Source organism: Aquarana catesbeiana, linkage group LG11, assembly GCF_042186555.1.
Source record: "Aquarana catesbeiana isolate 2022-GZ linkage group LG11, ASM4218655v1, whole genome shotgun sequence".
NCBI lineage: Eukaryota > Metazoa > Chordata > Amphibia > Anura > Ranidae > Aquarana > Aquarana catesbeiana.
This window is the reverse complement of record NC_133334.1, coordinates 43,759,699-43,781,931: the sequence shown is the minus strand read 5'-3', so window position 1 is coordinate 43,781,931 and position 22,233 is coordinate 43,759,699. Positions and strand designations below refer to the sequence as shown.

Below are 22,233 nucleotides of genomic sequence, written 5' to 3'. Positions count from 1 at the left end.
ATGAAGCCCACACACGGTCGGATTGTCCGATGGATTTGTTCCTGCGGACCAGTTCCTGCGAACCAGTTCGTTCGAAAAGTCCAGTCGTGTGTACACGGCAATAGTGTGATGCTGCAGCTGTCCCCCACCGGCTTTAAGCCCAAGAACTGAGCAATCACGTGACTGGTGATCGCTCAGTGCTTATCCACTCTGAGCAGAGTGCAGTGACTGTCGGTCATGGATGACAAAAGCATGAAACTTTATTAGGATGGTTGTGAGAACCACTGGAGGATTGGGCTGGAGAGGTGGTGGGAACGGTTGGCTTAATCCGAGGACACGCGATGAGAGAATCAAACAAACGATTGTGCTTTTTTTTTTGGGGGGGGGGGGGGGGGGGGGGTTGCATCCTAGTCTCATATTTCGAAAATGGGGGGCTTGGTAAAGGTACAAAAATTCTCGTACGGCAGGATACAACGTCCTGTGTCCATAGCTACGTTCTAGTGTATAATCAGAAGTGATGTAAGGTACGTGTGATCCCTCTTCTCAAAACAAAACAAGATTAATATTATTCCTCAGGGCTATCTACATAACAGAATATTTGTCAGAAAATGCAAACTATGATTTTTTGCGTTTAAGAAAATTTTTCGTTGTAGGCGATAATTGTTTTCGCTACCCTTTTCTTCGAGTCTCTCGTTTCTGACTATGCGCAGACTTGTTGACTGCATATGTTTTATACGAATACCACACTAAGGCTATGTTTCCACTAGTGCGTCCCCAAAGTCGCGCGATTTTGCCGCGATTTTTTACCGCGATTTTACCGCGACTTTTTACCGCGATTTGAAGCAATGCCTGTATCTATGGACCTCAAGTCGCATCAAAGTGGGACCAAAGTAGTGCAGGGACTACTTTGAAGTCGCTGCGACTTGAAGTCGCACAGATATGAACGGTACTCATTGGAAATCATGGGAAACAATTTGTCATGCGACTTTTCAGTCCCAAGTCGCATGAAAAGTCGCACTAGTGGAAACAGAGCCTAATTACACGAAAATTGTTCGTTCAGTTACCAAACGAGAAAGATTTGTACTCGTGTTCCTTCGGAAACTTTCGTCTGAACGGTTGTGATCGAATGTCAGAAGCGGTGTACTAACAATTGGGTTATCTAATGATCTTTCAGATTGCAGTTGTTTTCATCCGATTTTCTCATTGTGTGTACTGGGCCTTGGGCTCTCAGCTGGGGAGATCCTGACAACATGGCCGAGATCCTTACAGGGTCTGTAGTGGTCCTGTGCAGTTCAAATGTACCTCGATAGGACATGCTGCATTCTAAGGCAAGGCCATACACAGTTCGAATCTTGGTCGGTTTAGCAGGAGTCGGCTGAGGTTTGAACCATGCATGGGCAGGCTGAATACACCAAGTTGATTGATCAACTTGGGTACAACCAGCATGCCGGCTTTTACTTCCGATTATCGCTAGTGGCTGCTATAGCAAATGGCCAATAGCAATTATCGTTGTCTTCTCTCGGCAGGCTTCCCCTGCCCTTCCCAAGGGGGGAGGGTCATGGGTCAGATTGAAAATTTCTTAGCGACAGCAGGGCACAATCTATTGCGGAAACGAATAGGTAAAACAGAGTCTCCAACACTGGTTTTGGCTTTCCTAAATGCAGGTTACCAGTGTGTACAATTTTTTATTTTATTTTTTTGTAACTTTAAGTTGTGTATCTTTTATCTTAATTTGGGGGGTCTTACCTTTTTTTGTTTTTTTGCTTGATATTCAGCTTTTAATGTCCTTTCATTGAGCTGTATTGTTTTTGTTTTTGATGCAGTTAGGAGAATAGTGTATGTTGTGCCTAATTCATATCTTGCCCTGTCCAGCCTCCAGGTACTGATTCCCGAGATGACAAGACTACGATACGGTGCGAGACTTCCCCCTCCTTCCTCGCCCAGATCTTTGCGACTAAGCTCAGTTCATAAAGGAGCATTGCACACCATGAGCCACGAGGACATCCGAGACATTAGAAAGTAGGTAACCTTAAAGAAGAACTACACTCACCTTCTCTCCAGCTCTGCGAGGTCCCGGAGCTCCCTGCTGAGCTCTTCAGCCCATCAGCTTCCGGGTATTGATCCCTGACCATTTTCATTGGCCATGCCAAGATGACTTCACTCCCGTGCATGCATGGGAGTTAGTCATCTCGGCATTGCTGAAATTTTACAGAGAGCTTGCGCATGCGCAGCTCAGTGTACAGTGAGGACAGACTGGGTAAGCACTTCCACTTCAGGCGGTATGCAAATCTGTTTTAATGTTGGCAAGCTTGTTTATACAGTTAAAAACTTTGTCATAACGAATACTTGCCCCCCCCCCCCCCCCCCCAAGATGCAGATTCAGCAGTTTTGTTGAAATGAAATGTAACTCTTGTGCTTTATGATGCAGTGATGTCAGGTCATGGGAACTGATTTGATGTACTGTAAAAATACCAGCTCTTGCTCTCTCAAAAAAAATAAATAAATAAATAAACTAAACCCAATTATTCTAATTTTAGTTCAGGGAAGACTGGCTTGTATATAATGTGTAGTCGGCTTCCTTGAAACTTTCACCTTTCTTGTATGCACATGTGGTGCCTGAAACTCAGCCTTGCCCATTATTTTTGTGTGCATTTCCTTTGCCTAGCCAGTTGCAAAGGAGTCACCCATGTATGCTCGTGCCTGACTGTAGCTCTGTGTGTCCTTTGAAATGCACAGTGCCCAGCAAGCCATGGTTATGCTCCTTCTTCTCAGCTCCTGACAGACATCTGCAGGAGCAACTCGCTTACTTCTCTCCTACAACTAGGAAGTTTTGGGGAACAATGTGGATCGTGGAGAACCCAGCTGTCATAAGGGACAGCAGGTAAGGGTTTGTGGGTTAAAATTGTACTGGAACTTTTTTATTTTTACCTTTTTTAATACTATTTTTTTTTTTTTTTTGGTTTGTAATTGACTTGAGTATTTTTTTCCAATTTTTTTTTCAGTGTGAAATAGATAAAATGTTTGGAAACTTTAACTACTTGCCACCCAGGCCAATTCTGACATTTCTCTCCTACATGTAAAAATCCATAATTTTTTTGCTACAAAAGTACACAGAACCCCCAAAATTATATATGCTTTTTTAGCAGGCACCCTAGAGGATAAGATGGCGGTCGTTGCAACTTTTCATCTCGCACGGTATTTGTGCAGCAATTTTTCAAACGCCCCCCCCCCCCCCCCCTTTTTTTTTTGGGGAAAACAGTTTCATGCATACAAAAAAAAAAAAAAAAAAACAGTAAAATTAGCCCAATTTTTTAGTATAATAAGAAATTACACAGAGTAAATAGATACCTAACATGTCACGCTTCAAATTTGCACACGCTCATGGAATGGCGCCAAACTTCGGTACTTAAAAATCCCCATAGGCGAGGCTTTTAAATTTTTTTTTACAGGTTTTGAGTTAGAGAAGGTCTAGTGCTAGAATTATTGCTCTCTCTCTAACGTTTGCTGCGATACCTCACGTGTGGTTTGAATGCCGTTTACACATGTGGGTGCGACTTACGCGTGCGTTCGCTTCTGCGGGGACAGGAACGCTTTAAATTTTATATAAAAAATTTTTTTTTTCTATTTTGACACTCTTTTAAATTTTATTCTTTTTTTTTTTTTGGTCACTTTTATTCCTATTACAAGGAATGTAAACATCCCTTGTAATAGGAATAGTGCTTGACAGGTCCTCTTTACAGTGAGATATGGGGTCAATAAGTCCCCACATCTCACCTCTAGCCTGGGAAGCCTGTAATCAAAAAAAAAAAAGGCGGGGGCATTTTTTTAAATGCAGAGGCCGGGCGTGACGTCATAACATCACGCCCAGCCTCTGAACGATCATAGAGACTCCGGGAACCATCTGGCCCATGGGAAATCTCTATAGTCAGCATCCGGGGCCGGTCTGTTCCTTCTCCGGATCTCTGATGGCAGGGGTGAGCCAGGAGAAGCACCGGGGGGGGGGGGGGTGATGGTGACGTCCCCTCTCGCCGCCTATAAGAAGGATTAAGTGGCTGAACAGCCGCTATGATCATTCTTATGGTGAAGGTAATCGCCGGCTCTAAAAGACGAATGATGCCTGTAGCTAAATCACCGCTCAAAGTCTGCGACGACCTATGATGTTACTCGGGCGGCAAGCGGTTAAAGCCATGGGGAAAAAAAAAAAACTTTTTTTCTGTAAAAATTCTAATTTTTGGAAAATTAAAAAAAAACTCAGTGTGCAGTAGTTTTACAAATTTAAAAGTAATTTTGTGACACTGGGGATATGAAATTCAGTGTATATAAAAGTGTTATGCTTGAAATAAAAGTACAGCTTATTCAGCAAATAAACAACTTGGTTTTTAAAATTGTATTTTTTATTACAAATGGAATAAAAAAGACTGTATATGTTAAGCAAATTTCAACTATATTTGAGAACAGGTAACCCTCCCCATGTAATAATTTATTATTATTTATTATTAAACAGGATTTATATAGCGCCAACAGTTTGCGCAGCGCTTTGCAACATGAGGGCAGACAGTATTCTGTATTACAATACAAATCAATACAGGAGGAATCAGAGGGCCCTGCTCGTTAGAGCTATAAGCTTCCTGCCAATAAGCATTTTCAGTTATTGACAATGCTAATCCAGAAACATATATTGCTCTTGCAAGAGCTTGATCAACTTTCTCCTGATTTTCAGGTGTAATTTTGTCTATAAATAAAGAGATTGTGTATTTTTGGGATTTTGTAACACGTCCTTACTTGAAGATGCTGCTGGTGAAGAAACACTTTGTGATGATCCAGAAGCAGCAGAAAGAGTGTTTCTGAAATGAGAACTCTGGAGTGGAAAGCTCCTCACACTTTCATTATGGCCCTCATCATTTCATTCCATAAAGTATTTTTTAATGTCTTTAGGGCACCTCTGCCATGCAAAGATGTGTTTTGTCATCCTTGTAGCATTTGGAAAAGAATATTTCTTCTCACAATATTTGCAAATTGAAGCTTTGCTCTCAACAGAAATTGCTTTGGAAGTGGAAATGTTTCCAAACTCTAGATGTTGGTCTCACCATTTTACTGAGAGGAGGAAACGAAAAACCAATTTACTGAACAGACTATAGGTAAACATTATGCTGTGATGATGGAGAACGTTAATAGGAATAATTTAAAGGTTATAAAGGTAACCAAATTTGTCAGACAAATTTAGCACCTTACCTGTCAATTAAGGCCTGAGAGGACAGAAACTATCATCTACTGTATGCCAACAATGACCCAACTGTGGGGAGGTACAAGATGGAGCCCACAAGCAAACTAAACTGGAGCCTTTCCCTTGCAGTTCCCCACTAGTGACCGAAATGCAGTTCTCAAACAAGAGAAATATGCATTGAGAAGTACAGCGTTACTTGATTTGTATTCCTGGATTTGCCTGTCTTCTGCTGAAGCAGGACAGTAAAGCAGGGCAAGTCTCTGCAATGAGGACGCAGACAGCACATAACCTGGAAAAAAAGGGTTCTTTCTGTTCCCATCCCCCCTATCGAAAGTTAAAAATAAAAAGTTTAGGGTGAGTTTTTTTAGACCCAAATCTTCTCCATGTGACTCTTTTTAGATAACAATTCACACAGCTCTTGGCTCTTCATCTTTCAGTTGAAATTTATGAGCTAAGAAATCTTGGTCACAAAAATAACCCACCAAAATGAGTATGTAAGAACAAGTTCAACTCAACTCTGAAATACCTTTTTTGTAAAATGAAATTTAACATGCTCTGGATATTTTCACTGGTTCATGACACTCTACAATGTTATATGCATAGTCACACTTAATATATACTGCTTATTCAATTTTTCTTGTATAGTTCTACGGGCTCACAGGATGGTCAAGTAAGCAATCCCAGCAGCAGTAACAGTAGTCAAGATTCACTCAATAAAGCCCCAAAGAAGAAAGGAATCAAGTCATCCATTGGTCGACTTTTTGGCAAAAAAGAGAAGGGTCGGCCTGGACAAATGGGGAAAGAAACTCTTGGACCAGGTAGGCAGTGGATCTGCCTTTGTTTCTTCTACCTTTAACACAAGACTAATTTTAAAGTGATATTAAAGGTTCACAGTTTTTAAATCAAAATAAAAAACATGGTATACTTACCTGCTCTGTGCAATGGTTTTGCACAGAGAAGCCTTGATCCTCTTTTTTTCAGGTCCTCTTCCAGCGCTCTTGGCTCCACCCCCTGCCCCCATTGGAAGCCACTTCCCATGGGGGCATTTGTGCGGGCTCACTCCCGAGCCGACTGTTTGCGTCTATTCAGACACAGTCTGGCTTGGCCCCGCTCACTGGTTTTGACTGACAGCAGCAGGTGCCAGTGGCTCCCGCTGCTCTCAGCCAAGCCAGAAGAGGGGAGAAGAGCTACTGCACAGTGCTGGACTTAGATCGGCCTCATGTGAATATTTAGGCAGGGCTGCGGGGGGAGTTGCACTTAAAAGGTTTTTTTACCTTAATGCATAGAATGCATTAGGTAAAAAACCCTTTACCTTTACACCCATTTAAGTTGGGTGTGCCGCTTGCTAGATTCTGTGTTAGTGCTCAAATCAGTCTTTCTTGAGCCATTTAGATCTTATATCTGGGTCATACACAGGGCCTCCACTTCTCCCCAAGTCAGTATCAAGACCCACCTAGTCCTTCGTCTGAGCCTGCCCCCTTGACATTTAGCTGACAACTGTCAGAGCCTCTGATGCAACCAGTGATGAGGTAATACTTATTCCTATCTTGGAGAGAAGTCAAATCCTGCATGAGCGTCAAATCCAAGGTGCTCCTAAGGAGTAGATTTAAAGACTAGCACAAATATTTGGAGGCATTTTGCAAATGCAGGGTGTAGAATTGCATGTTGGTGCAACAGGGGTTAAATTGAGCCTGTTGTTAAAATTAAATCCCAAAACATGTCATCTTTAAAAAGAAGAAATTGCTCATCTTTGCGGCTGGTACATTCACACAGGACACAGTATTGACCTGTGCAGGAGACCAGGAGATTAACACTCTGGAAAGTGCTGGTTTCTTAGTAAAATTCAGTGGTGAATCCCTTTTCATGGGGGTCAGTAACACGGGAAAGCCGAGTATTTCTGTTCTTTTACAAGTAAAAATTAGAAGTCAGCAGGTACAGATACTGTAGCCGCTGACTTTTCTGTCCAGGGATCCCGCAATGTCCTCACAGAAGCCCATTCTTCAATCTGCTTTGGGTGCAGGCACCAGAATCTCTAGTAGGGGAGACAGGAAGTGAAGCCGCGTGGCTTAGCAGCCTGTTTCCTACTGTGCATGCGCGAGTCACGCTGCACCTTGTGAATGGTCCCATAGTCTTCTGGGACCTGTGATATGTCCCAGAAGACTGCGGGAGAAGGAGGGGGTCAAACTTCCAGCTCAGATCGCTGCGGCAATCTTAACTTGAAATGGGAGCGGGTACCTCTCTAAACCAGGTTAAAAAAAAATGCCAAATGTGGCAGTGGGGGGGGGGGGGGGGGGGGGTCGGGTGCAGACATGCTGAGCTTCACCTTTTGGGTGGAGCTCCACTTTAAGTATAGCAATACATAAAACACCCAGGAACGTGCAACACACTACACATCAGCATGCTTTGGAACAAGGTGAAAACACATGCAAGAATATGTTATTAATGCCTAGTAGTGCATGCTCCTTACTGTGAGTGGTCCTAAATGTTTCCATTCTGCTTAATCTTTAGGTGGCATTCCAGAGTTTGAGAGTACATCCCAGGAATCTCTTGGACTGTCAAAGCTAGGTGGGCCGACTGAGAAGAACAGAAAGTTACAGAAAAAGTAAGACCTATTTATTTACAGAGGACCTTCATCAAATCTCTTGATTCCCTTTCCCAAAAGAAGCTTACAGCTTTTGCTATCTCATGGGATAGACCAACACAAAGTGGCACATAATTGTGAAGTAAAAGGAAAATATTAAATGTTTTTTAAACTTTTTTTACAAATATGTGAAAAGTGTGACGTGCATTTGTATTCAGCCCCCCTGAGTCAATACTTTTGTAGAACCACCTTTCTCTGCAATTACAGCTGCAAATATTTTTGGGGATGTCTCTACCAGCTTTGCACATCTAGAGAGGGACATTTTTGCCCATTCTTCTTGGTAAAATAGCTAAAGCTCTGTCAGATTGGATGGAGAGCATCTGTGAACAGCAATTTTCAAGTCTTGCCACAGATTCTCAATTGGATTTAGGTCTGGACTTTGACTGGGCCATTCTAACACATGAATATGCTTTGATCTAAACCATTCCATTGTAGCTCTGGCTGTATGTGTAGGGTCATTGTCCTGCTGGAAGGTGAACCTCCACCCCAGTCAAATCTTTTGCAGACTCGAACAGGTTTTCTTCTAAGATTGCCCTGTATTTGGCTCCATCCATCTTCCCATCAACTCTGACCAGCTTCCCTGTCGAAAAAAAGCATCCCCACAACATGATGCTGCCATTACCATGTTTCGTGGTGGTGGTGTGTTCAGGGTGATGTGCAGTGTCAGTCTTTCTTTTAGGCCAAAAAAGTTCAATTTTGGTCTCATCTGACCAGAGCACCACCTTCCACATGTTTGCTGTGTCCCCCACATGGCTTCTCGCAAACTACAAACGGGAATCCTTATGGCTTTTTTTTTTCAACAATGGCTTTCTTTGGGCCACTCTTCCATAAAAGTAATAGTTGTCCTGTGGACAGATTCTCCCACCTGAGCTGTGGATCTCTGCAGCTCCTCCAGAGTTACCATGGGCCTCTTGGCTGCTTCTATGATGAATGCTCTCCTTGCCTGGCCTGTCAGATTAGGTGGACAGCCATGTCTTGGTAGGTTTGCAGTTGTGCCATATTCTTTCCATTTTCGGGTGATGGATGATGGATTGAAAAGTGCTCCATGAGATGTTCAAAGCTTGGGATATTTTTTTTATAACCTAACTCTGCTTGAAACTTCTCAACTTCTTTATCCCTGACCTGTCTGGTGTGTTCCTTGGCCTTCGAGATGCTGTTTGTTCTCTAAGGTTCTCTAACAAACCTCTGAGGGCTTCACAGAACAGCTGTATTTATATAGATTAAATTACACACAGGTGGACTCTATTTATCAATCAGGTGACTTCTGAAGGCAATTAGTTCCACTAGATTTTAGTTGGGGGTATCAGAGTAAAGGGGGCTGAATACAAATGCACGCCACACTTTTCAGATATTTATTTGTAAAAAGTTTGAAAACCATTTATCGTTTCTTTCCACTTCACAATTATGTGTCACTTTGTGTTGGTCTATCACATAAAATCCCAATAAAATACATTTACGTTTTTGGTTGTAACATGACGTAATGTGGAAAAATTCAAGGTGGAGTACTTTTTCAAAGTTTTATGCCAAATGCTGACAGTATGACTGATCAGTTGTGATGTGTCAGACCCTGGTCTAGGATCTGAAAAGATGCCGACCATACAGTCCCAGTGGCCGCGGTCCTTTCAAAAAGAGACAGCTAGTACGGGGAATTTCTCCCCTTACTGCTGTCACCAGAGAGTGCAGGGATCGCCGAGCAGCTGCACGATTGGCAACGTGGTACATGTTCCAGAAGGAAGGTGAACTTATCCTTTAAAACTGCATTTATCTGGCATCTAGGAGTATATTTTAAAAAAGAGAAAAGCCTGACATTAAGTATGGCTACTGCTATTGCTGTACTGCCTGCCTAAATTTCTAGTTTTCTAGCACAGTCTGGCTTCAATATTCAGATGCATTAACTTGGAACAACCATGCAAATAAGGACATTCAGGGTGAAGTCCAGAGATTCTAATATGCTTGACAATTTCCAGTCGGCGACACAAACTACCAAAACTATTGGAAGACCATAATGGCCCGTAGACTTAAAGTAAATGTAAAGTCTTTGTTATTTTTAACACAAAAAAAAATGTTATACTTCCCTGCTCTGGTATAGTGGTTTTGCACAGAGCAGCCCAGATCCTCCTCTTCTCGGGTCCTTGTTCGGTGCTCCTGACCCCTCCCTTCTATTGCTATGGGGCATCCGAGCCGAGTCACAGCTCTGTGTCTCCATTCGGACTTGGAGCCGTGTCCCCGCCCCCTTTCTCATCTCATTGGCTGACTGACTTTGACAGCAGCGGGAGCCAGTGGCACTGCACTGCTGTCTCAGCCAATAAGGAGGGCAGTCGCAGGCAGCCGAGACACTGCCGCAACATTGCTGGATCTAGATGAGGCTCAGGTAAGTATTGGAGGGGTTGAGGGGGGCTGCTGCACTCAGAAGGTTTTTTTAGCTTAATGCATAGAATGCATTAAGATAAACATTTTGCCTTTACAACCACTTAAAGGAGAAGTCCAGCCTGAGCTTTTTAGGCTGGGCTTCTCCTAAGAGTCACAGGAGTGCACCCGTTTTCAGCGGAGAGCGTATCTGAAGTCCACTCTCCGCTGACGTCACCAGGATCAGTCGAGGCACCGCGTCATCCCGACTTCCGAAGTCTAGATCCGCCAGCTGCCTTGACTGATGGCAGTCTCAGTGAGCTGCTGAGACGACCGCTCCCAGCCCCTCCACAGCTCAGCGCTCCAATGAGCGTGGAGGAGCAGAGAGGAGAGATGCTGACAGTCAGCAGCTCTCCACTCGGGGATCTTTGAGAACCGAGCCATCTGCGATGTTCAGTGGCTTGGTTCTCAGTGCAGAGACGCCAGGGGACAGCTGCAGCATTGGTCTGATACTGCATCCACCTAGGAAAGTATAAATATCCAAAAAAAACAAAAACAAACCCATACTTTTTACATACTTTTAAATTCCTTTGCTTTTAAAGACAAGCAAGAGCAATGGCAGCCTTCATATTTTCTTTCTACTCGGTTTCCTTTAGTGATTGCCTCAGATGGGCCTAAAGGAAATCCCACTCAAATGTGGGGGTGCAAACGTATTGCCTGCACAATGCAACTCTGGGAGTTTGAACCTCTACCACAAGATAGAAGTACTAACTAATGCTTACACTTTTTATGAAGGAGAAACCAGTTCCAACAACCACCTTCCTTCTTGATGACGATACTCAACATTTAAATAGCCACTAATGTCCGCTTTCCTAATTGTCTCCCCTCCCCACCCTGCAAAATATTGATGAGGTCAACTCTCGTCTCTCCCCTCTTGCGTGCACATTCACAGCCCTATGCTGTCCCTATTCAAAAATAATTAAAAACAATGAATACATTGCTTGAATCAGTTTGGATTTTATTCCGGCTCTGATCTTTCCAAAATTATTTATTGAAGTGTTCAGTTTGAACAATATATTTTTCCTTTTAGTTGTAACATAGCACCCATGACAAAATATTAAAACCATGACGGGATATATTTTGCTTGTCTAGCTAATTTTTGAAAATGCTTTGATGTAGTGTTTTTGAAGCTGCATAGCACATGCTCCAGCTTCCCCTGGCACAAATGTGGGGTTTTCTTTGACTCGAACACAATGTTTATTTTTTGCCAGCTGTCATGCGATATTATTAATATGTGTGCCAACTGCATCCTTGAGAAACAATGCTCTTTGTATCCCAGTTATATACGAATATCTACCAGGCATTTATTTACCTACCCAATTTTTCCAGTGTTGTTGCTCCTAGCATTCTGTTGCTAATATACAATAAGGGACAGGTTTGTGAGCGTTATGTGTTTGTTTTTCTCTATTTGCTTCCCACGTAATCTGTTACTAGTTTTAGAACGGGGTGAGTATGATAATTTGCTGCATTTTGGATGGTTTCCTCTATACTGCACTACTTGCATGTGGTCATCATTCTGTGAACAGGTGATGGGCGTGTTTACTATTTTGGGGTGCTGTGTTATAATGTTTCCTCTGAAGTTTGTGGGTCTTCTTTCTGTATTTCAAACTAAGCATTTTAGCTTATTTTTGTCCTTGTGAGCAGCCTGTTTGATAAAATCAGGAAATTACACATAGGTGTTTACATAATAGCTTTAATCAATTATGCGATACTTGCCTGCAGTTTCATTTATATTTCTCCTTTCAAAAGCATATGTTTTTAAAGCAAACGTGATTTCATGTTAATTTGTAAAGTGGCTTTAGGTCCATAAAGCAGGAAATATAGATTCAGGCGCATTATGACTCGGTTTTGGGTGTTTAATGGACTAAACAAAAGAGGGTGCAGTTGTGTAGTTGTCCATACAGCAAATAGTTGTCATTAGCACACCTATATGCTATAAATCCGCCTCTGTTTATTACGTTACAAAACATAACAATGAAGTTACACAGCCACCAGAGGACACCTTTAGGCAGCAGTGACATAATGCTGCATGAGGAAGAAGTCCTTTGCTGCCCTGTAATGTTGCTGCTGTGCTATTGTAATTAGGGATGTCCCGATACCACTTTTTTAAGACTGAGTACAAGTACCGATACTTTTTTTCAAGTACTCGCCGATACCGATACTTTTATGTTTAATGTCACGTGGCAGTGGTGTTTTTTGTTTTTGTTTTTAAATTTTTTTACAATGCTTTCTTTATTTTTCTTTTAGGGGGGAGGGGGTGGACGCTGTCTGTGTGTGTTCTCTTTTTTTTTTTTTTTTTTTTTTTTTTTTTACATTTAAATTTTTATTATTTTTTACAATAATTTTTTTAAATTATTATTTATTGCAATACTTTTTTTTTTAATCAGCCCTGTTGGGGGGCCTTGGTGAGATATCAGGGGTCTTAATAGACCCCCGATATCCCCCCCTTGAGACAGAGAAAGAGACCAAAGATAGAGATTCCCCAGTCCCTTTCTCTGCAGCCTCAGCTGCTCTGAAAATGAATGGAGAGAAGACAGCGGCTCCTCTCCATTCATAAACTGAGACATCGTAATCACAGGTTACAATGTTTCAGTTATGTGAATGGACAGAGTCAGCTGACTGTCCATACACAAAGAAAGGAGGAGGACATGGAGGGGGGCAGCGGAACGGAGGGGGACAGCGGAACGGAGGGGGCATGGAGGATGCGGTGACAGTCAGCGGTGATCGCATGTGGGGGAGTTACAAGCACCGATCATTGCTGTGTAGATTTCACTAAAGCAGCTGAAAGCCGCTGGGGGAGAAGCTTGTAACTCCCCCACGCTCCGATCACTGCTGACTCTCAAGGTATCGGGGGGAAGCATCGGGAGCATTTGCCCGAGTACAAGTACTTGGGCAAATGCTTGGTATCGGTACCGATACTAGTATCGGTATCGGGACAACCCTAATTGTAATGCAATTTTATAGAATAGAGGAGTCTGCTTAGTTCTGCTTTTAAAGGGTCTGTCCAGCTCAACCTAATATTTTAGTAGAAGGTAGAGGAACCTGATGGTAGGAGTCAGCCCTTGGCATCTTATGTCTTAGTCCATATTGAGATCCCCCATGCTATAATTCCTAGCCCTGTTCCTGTTCTTCGGAATAGAGAAAATGCAAAAGGCAGGCATAACTTTTTTTTTTAACTTGAAAAAGTTGTTTAAACTTCACATGTTGGTAGAGTAACTCTTCCTCTATAGTAACTCCTCTTCTTTTCATTGCAGGTCAATAATAGATTCCATTCAAAATCAACATTGGGTTCTTGACAAGAGGATACAGGCTGTCCAACATGCTCTGAAGGCTACTAAATGTTTACGGAGATGACACAATTTAAACTTCATATATTTGTGCACATTGCTGTAGTTGATGGTGTCATCTCTCTAAATATTATGTAGCCTCTTGTGGATGTTGGACAGCCTTCACCCCTCATTTGTTAAGAACTCAATGATGGGCGTATTGCTTCTGGTTGGAATCCATTATCTGCAACGAAAAAAAGACCTTGTTCTACTCCCTTTTTTTTGTTTTTCAAGACTGCAAGGTGTTCTGTGAATGGGCGGTGGACACCCTGTCATTTATCTGCTCTTCACAGAACATAATGCATTGTGGTAGAATAGTAGTACAAGCTTTTTGAATGATGGAGTGGGCAGAAGGGGAAAGGTGGGTGGCTGCTGCTAACCCATACAGCACAAGAAGTTAGCTGCACAGGGTAATATCTGGTAGCTATGAAGTAAGGATTTTTACAAAATCAGATAGCCTTCCAGAAATGGAATACACACCATAACTAATGTATCCCAAACAAAATGCTAAAATTCAGCTTTAAAATGATTTAAGAAATAGAAAAATAATACCACGCCAATCACGCATAAATGGAGAAAGCAGCCAACACTACAATCAGACAAATTGTGCAAAAATAATAAACAAAATAAAGTGTAGCGCTAGTACAGTGTCAAACAACCTAGGGCAGTGGCCCTAGAAAGAATATCAGTGTGTAAAACCTATAAATGTTCACACTAAACAAAAAGGGTGATATACCACAATCTCGCCAAGAAATAAAAATTGTATCACATATGTCAATATGGCATATCGAAAGTGAGTGTGCGTATGTAAGTCACATTTAAAATTTATTTACCCTCGTTTAATAGAGAGTACCATATGCAGTTATTGCGATGTGCAATGTGCATTGTTTTCACTTTGGTTTTTAATGCTGTATTTGCAGGCACGAGCTCTTGGAAGAGGCACGGAGACAGGGCTTGCCATTTGCACAGTGGGATGGTCCAACTGTGGTTGTCTGGTTGGAGGTAAGTAATTCCTGCATATTCCTATAAACTTCAGTAAACCTCATCAGAGAACAGATTCTAACCTCTTTAACTACACTTCCAGCTTTGGGTCGGGATGCCTGCCTGGTACGTGGCTGCTTGTCGGGCCAATGTGAAAAGTGGAGCAATAATGTCGGCTCTATCAGACACTGAAATTCAGAGAGAAATCGGTATCAGTAACCCACTTCACAGGCTAAAGCTTAGACTAGCCATCCAGGAGATCATGTCCTTAACCAGTCCATCAGCTCCTCCAACCTCGAGAACGGTACGTAGATGATCAACTGTGTCAATGTTATAAAAAAAAATCGTTTTTTGTCTTACAAAACACAGGATGTTTTAAAATTAAGTCAGTGATGATCACCAACCATACTAAATTGGAACGCTTACCTGCTTTCTTCGTGGTGAGAGTATATAGTCTGTAGTCCAGATCTCCAAAGCCCTGAAAATTTTTGTCTGGGGTATCGGAGTCTCCCTCCTACTCTGCTTCATACTGGTTACTGTTTATACAAATAATATGGAAGCCTCCAGAGCGAATTTTACCAGGTTTTTACCTGCTCAGCTATCTTATTATGGAGCAACCACACAAATCCTAAATAATACACAGGATAACTGTAATTTTATACAAAATACATGTATTTGTTTTTCTCTAGGCATCCTAGCAAAATCTAACCCACCCTTCCTCTCCACAGAGTGAATTTACTGTAATATCGCCACCATATCTCCTTCAGTCCTTTGCATCCAAGTAGCTAAAATCTTCTTTGCACCAGCTGTGCGTACTCTCTTCACATAGACCTCTATAGGCCCATCAGCTTATACAGTAGATGAATTGTTTAGAGACCTATAAAGGGAGCAAATGTATTGGAGCTGCTTGGAGGTGAAGGACTAAAAGGGCCATGACAGTGATATTATGGTAGTGTGAAGGGTGCCAGTGTCCTCACCCCAGTGCAGATAGGCAGCATTTTGGCAGGGGGACTAAAGAAAAAAAAATAACTGTTTAAAAATACAGTCATCTGTTGTCACTGTCTTACAGGTATTGAGACCTTGTTTTGTTTAACATAGATATTCACTGGCACAATGTACTTGGGTCTTTGTGAGCTCTGGACTGCGCAATAGTTACTGTGGAGAACTGATTCCTGGAGTACATTAGTCTTTTTTTTTTTTTTTAAGTGTCTAGAGTACAAATAAACCTCACACAGTGGTGTCCTATTTATTTTTATTGGCAAATAAAACAATTTTGGTATTTATTCCAAAATTGGCAATTACAACCTTTTTTAAATGCATTTTTATTTAAAGAAAATCAGAAAATGCATTATTTAAAGAAAATCAGTCTTGGATGGACTTGGGCAAGAATATCTGTTTTCACTCATAAATTGATAATGCTGTCTTAGAGACACCATTACTTTTTTTTTTTTTTCTCCAAAAAACTTTATCAAGAAATAGAAACGCAGTACAGTTTCCAGAGCACAAAAAAAAACGTACGCGCATACAGATTCAACTACATCATACATCAAACAGATATGATATACCTTCCAGCAAAAAAATGCAAGCAACAGTGCCAGAGGATCTTGATACCATATACCACCCCAAGTAGACAAATACATAGGATAACTAACCAATTACACTATAGTAGGCGATTCATAATGAGATACACCGGAGCTAGGCCCTAGGTGTCCTATCATGGAGCCCATAACTTATGAAATTTGCCAGAACACCCTCTGTGCTGATAAATATAGCGTTCAAGCTTTAAGGTGTTACCCATTTGGGATATACATTCTTTCAGTGTTGGGGATCATTTGACTTCCATTCTCATATTAGTTTGCAGACCTGGAAAAGAGCCCTAGCTATGGCTTGTTTAGAGACTTCCTCTGTGGGAAGGTCACTTAAAATACCCAAAAGGCATTGTTTAGGATGCTCACGAATGGTGACCTGAAAGACCTAATTAATGGTATGTATGTATGACCCCCTGCCAGTAAAGATGTAATTTTGGGCAGCGCCATCATAAATGTATAAAGTCACCATGGTCTCTACTACAGCGTATACACATTGGATCATCTCACACCCCCGTATGAAGAGAAGATACAGCTTGCGAAAGACATTGGGTAACATTAAGAGACTATTGTTGAATCGCCAGCAAAGCCACCTCTCACTGCTCTTCCTCAAAAGCTCACACATCCTTTTCCCAACGGGAGGCCCATTACTTTTTACGACACTCGAGCCTAATTGTGAGGAAGCCAGAGGCCATTTAAAGTCTGATAGTGTTAAAGGATAAGTTCACCTTTCATTACATGTTAGACCAATATTCGGGATGTAACATGTTATGAATGCACCTGCCCTCACACCTCTCCGCTCCCCCGCTGTGCCAGCTAGCGGGGGATCTTCTACATCCGCTAGCTGTCAAAGTTAAAAAAACGTGGCCGCATGGGTCTCCACCCACCAGGCTGCAATACTCATTCACATCGTTCTGTGATTGGAAACCCTACAAGGTCCGGCAGCCTTTTGCATCTGTCGGCTTGTAGTTTTCAGTGAACTACCACGGCACTGTGAGCTCTATGGTAGTTCATTCATTCTTCCTGTCAGCATGTATCGGCTTCTTCGTAAGAGGAAGCCTATTCACTGACAGATCTGCAGGAGACCTGCATGGCATCAGTGATCTGCTGATCGTTGGTGCAATGCTTTACAGGCTCCTGCAACAAAAAACAATAAATGCACGCTTTTTTTTGTTTTTGCCTGCAAAAAAATGTGCATTTATTATTTTTTCGGAAAAGGAGAATTTATCCTTCAATTGCTTCCATCTCACTTATCTTGATTCTGGTTTTGCTGTCCATGCCACAAGCATTTAGGACAATAATTCAGACTTATCTACCTTGTTCCTGGTCAGAGACAGAAGATCAACAAAACTGCATCGGGGCCTGCACCTTTAAACAGCAGTCCTAATAGTATCACCAATAATTTTCCTGACAGGTGTATTTAAAGATGAGCGTAGACAACTACAGGGCAATTTAAAGTGTAGTGTCAGGCACAGACAGAGCAATTATACCTAAATAGGGGGAAAGCACAAGTCTTTCACAAGTTGTACAGTTAATATTTTAATCTTGTGTAAGCCCAGTCATGACTGGTTCTCTTTAAGTGCAGAAGTCATTGCTGTCTAGAGCTGGTGTTTACTTCACTGTGAACTTCTGTTGTAGATCTGTGACAAAAGAGAAAAGTGGGCGATTGCTGCAATCTCATTAGCCTGACAGATCTTTTCACAAAAGTGAACTTGTCAGGTACATCAGTGTGTTTAAACTAACAGTACTGCCAAAGTATAGGTATATTCTTATCCTGTTTTCTGTGCACTCTGCACAAATGACCATTGATGCCTGTTGGACTTGAAGCTCATTCACACAGGCATATGCGTGTTTTCTGTGTGGAACACGGGTTCTTGCTGGCAGAGCTAACAGAAGATCCTGTTTAAAGTACCCACCTAAAGTACTTACATTTAAGGTTTAATGTACATGGGACGTTTTTACAACCTCTCATGAACGATTTAACTTGACAGATAAAAACCCACGTTTAAAACGTCTGTTTTGCCGCGTTTACATGCATAAACGCAACTGCCTAAAAATGACCTTAAACAAACCTGTGTACATGTACACGTAAGATAACCTTGGATGTGTTCAGGGGCAGCTGAAAAAAGCATCCAACTGCCTCTGAATGTCCGTTTACCAGCAGCAGTGTACATGAGGCCTAAGACCCCATTCACACAGGGGCAACACGACTTGCAGGTCGCCTCAGCGAGGCGACCTGCAAACGACTTCCGCGACGACTTGCAAAACGACTTCGCCCCCAAAGTTGTACAGGAACCTTTTTCTAAGTCGGAGCGACTTGCGTCGCTCCGATTAGAACGGTTCCATTGTACAGAACGGGAGGCGACTTGTCAGGCGACTAGGTCGCCTGACAAGTCGTCCCTGTGTAAATGGGCTCTAAGCGTGTTTTTAGATGTGTAAAATTCTTCTTTTGTTCTAATAAATGACTGCACCTGTACGCGTATATAGTCACTGTGGGCGCCCAGCTGTGGCTTCACAGCCGGGCACACACTGCGCATGCTCGAGCCACGCAACGTTACTGGCCGGGCTATTATCTGGGACCTGTGACGTGTCCCAGATGATTGCCGAGAGGTGATCTCCCTTCTGGTGCCGCTGTGCGCCGGGATGAAGTGGGAGCTGGGACCCTCTAAAAAGAGGATATCCGCTTCCCCCCCCCCCCCCAAAAAAAATTACATGCCAAATGTGGCGTGTCAGGGGGTCACCTCCCTTAAAGCGGAAGTTCCATTTTTGGGTGGAATTCCGCTTTAAGAAGTGTCTTAGAGGGAATTCCCCTTTGGAAGGTTTCTGCTAAGGCTTTCTTTTTTTTCCAATACATTTTTTTATTGTAAAATCGAAAGTGTAGCATTTGTACAATCATAATAACATTTATACATATAGCTTGAACATAATAAATTCAACAATAAGTGTAATGTGTTACACCGTTAGAGCTCTCTTTAATGGTAATCGCTCAAACCAAGACTGGAGTCTTGCCTTCTCCAAACTCAATGTGAAAACCACATCTGCTAAGGCTTTCCGTACATTTTACAATTTTCTTCTACAGTTTTCTTTTTGGATTTACCAAAACCATATAAATTAGGTCAAACCTAAACACTTTCAATTTGTATTCAGGCTGGCTCTTGCACTACAGAGTTGAAGGTAAATCATAAGAAAATTGTATTTTGTATGGTCAGCTTAATTTTCCAAGAGACAGGACATGAAGGGGGATATAAATGGTACACAGACAGGAAAAATAGATTGACCGAGTTTTTAATCCTTTCTGTTCTCTATCCAAAACAACAACAAAATTCTGGCTATGCATGCACTTTAAAAAAAAATGTCAACCCAGAAATTATTAGTCCTGATATGAGCCTGCTGTACCATGTAGTTGTATGAAGAAGTATCCTGTTGTCTTTGTATTCCTTCCTTTATGTGAAATCCCTGGTGTTCCTACCAGTCCCTCTGCTTTTCAATTAACTGACCACACTAGGCGAGAGAGCACCGCACGGTCCGTTTTCTGGCTGTGCTGAGAACTCAGCCTGCTCTCCTCCAACGAACAGACTTCTGCTGGCACGGCCATTCACTGGGAAGACTTTAGCTCTATAAGATCCCTATGCAACAGAGTATGTGATCACTTACAAAAAAAGGGGGGGGGGTTTATAATCTGTTTTACAAGGCGAGGATTTACTTATACTTTAAGCTGGACAGGAGTTTAAATCTTTTGTATTTTATCCACCTTGGATCCCGGGGCTCCTGATGTGCACGGAAATTGATTAAAGGATTTTTAATTATAACCAACATCACAGGGTTTAACATTTTTAAACACATTGATACACCTGAGGAGTTTTCTTTAACATCTTATTACAGCCAGGACTTTTAGTTTTAGACCGAGATGGGTAGGGTTAATACTTGAGGTAAGTTTTGACTGTTGTCTGTGTCACCATTCAAAAGATTTGAGTTTGATTGGGAACTTTTTTAGGATTAATCTAAAATTTTACACTTGAAGCTATACCAACAGTAGGGAATCTTTCAGTGGGGACACCTGTTCCATTGACCGCTTTCAGAAGTGGAATTTCCCCTCATTTAGGGAGATTGCCCGTCACTTCCTGTGTCTTCCAGTTGATAGTGACCCCCCCCCGGCAGGCACATGCAGCAATTAAAAAAGAGGTTCTAGTTATTTTTGGACAGCTTTGTCTTTACTGCAATATATGCTATATATGTATACAGCACATGCATTTGAAATACCCTATTGAAATGTTTATGTATCCATCTTATGGAATGTTTATACATCAATTTTTCATTTTTGTCATAACCTACTTCTAATTGTTCATTTGGCTTTTATGCATTTTCAACAACACATGTCTTTTGTAGCAATACCCTTTTTAATGTATTATGCATAGGAAGAAAATGCATTTTCTTTAATTGGATTAAAGGGAAACTATAGTTTTATTTTCAAATACATATAAATGACACTGCTCTGGGCAAACCGATGCAGCAGCCAGCTGTGCGGGATCTGCCTTTCCCACTCCAGGCATAAGGATGCATAAGCTGCGTTCTGCTGTATTTTTTGCTGAACTGCAACAAGCTTTATTGATGCTAGATGAAGTCAGACAAATATATTCTGTCCCCTGTCTGGCGTGGCTGCGCCCTCACAAGTTTTACTCAATGGGATTAATCATAGGAGGACCGCATATAATTAAACCCCTTGGGTGAAATGCATCAGCGGGTGGAGTCATGTCTGACAGGGGAGAGAATGATTAACTTAGTTTGACAATCAGTAATGCTTGTTGCTGTTCAGCAAAAAGTACAGCTTATAGTTTTTCAATGAGTATACATTCAGATTGTTATTGTAAAATTTACCTGACAGTACTTTGACAAGTCTTTTCACTTCATTTTTTTTTTTTAATTATTTATTTATTTTTTTTGCTATTCCTTAATGTAATATATATTTTACATAGAAATGCGCCCTCTAGGGGTCAGTGGAATATAATGGAATGTGATTAGTGCTCCCTGCCTTTATAACCGCTCTGTTAGGCTCATTGCAAGTCAGTTTTGGTCAGGCCAGACCTGCCCTGAGAATAGGAGTATTAAAAGACATTCATCGTATATTGCTACTAAGAAAGCAGAGCTTGAATATTGTTGCCTCCATTTAATCTGTATGACGGAGAGGGGTGCTTTAGCTGAGAGAACCCCTTCTTTCCTCCCCTCCTGAAGACAATAGGAAACTATGTCATATCTAATTGCTAATGCTAGCAGCATGAGGATTAAAAATAATCAATGTTGATTGGGAGAGTGAAGTTCCACTTTAAAGATACTTATTTGTGTATTATACTGAGGTGCCAACTTCCTTTTCTGAATTTCAGCCACTTCCTGTCTATATATAATGTCTCCATTGGTGGCTGCACATGATTTTTCTGTACCGACTTCCTGATAGGAACAACGGTGCACCCTACTAGTAGTGTGTCTCTGGACAGCCACTTGTAGCCTCAATGAGGAGCGCATTTAACAGGATGACAACACAGGAGCATAGTTTGAAGACAGTTGTCATCCCAAAACAGGAAACACCTGAATGAGGACCTGCCTGAAATAGGGACCTTCATGGCAGGATTACCAGGTATTCTTTTAATAAAAGCTGCATATATAAAAAGATGCAAAACAACTTATGGTATTCCATTATCATGTTAAAGTGTGAAATCGACTTTAATGACCTGTCAGGGAACTAAAAAGGTTTTTGATGCAGTTTTAGTTTAAGATGCTTAAATTCTCTTATATATCATCAAACATTTTATAACGTTATATATATATTTTTTTTAATATACTGTGATAAAGACTTTAGTTTCCCTTTAAAGAACTGTAACATATGTGTCCGAACAAAGTGAATCACGTTATGCTACCTTAATGGCATGTTTTAATAATGGCATTAGGGTTTCAGCTGTGTTCCTATGTAGACTTAAGTCTGGTTAAACCTAATTGCCGTAGACTCTTAGCATTTGCTCTTTCCTGCTCCACTGTGTACCTGTTGCTTATATGTTGTGCCACCTTCCCTCTCTGTTACTGCTTCTCTCACTGGATGTG

General features: G+C 41.6%; 1 protein-coding gene across 1 annotated transcript in view; it reads left to right on the top strand.

Moving 5' to 3' along the window:
• Positions 1-22,233, top strand: part of PPFIA1 (PTPRF interacting protein alpha 1) — a 177,937-nt gene that overhangs the window by 128,221 nt on the left and 27,483 nt on the right. The window contains 6 exon segments of the mRNA XM_073604239.1: positions 1,852-1,905; positions 1,907-1,998; positions 5,849-6,021; positions 7,712-7,805; positions 14,497-14,578; positions 14,661-14,861. Of these exon segments, the coding sequence (XP_073460340.1) occupies positions 1,852-1,905; positions 1,907-1,998; positions 5,849-6,021; positions 7,712-7,805; positions 14,497-14,578; positions 14,661-14,861 (696 nt within the window).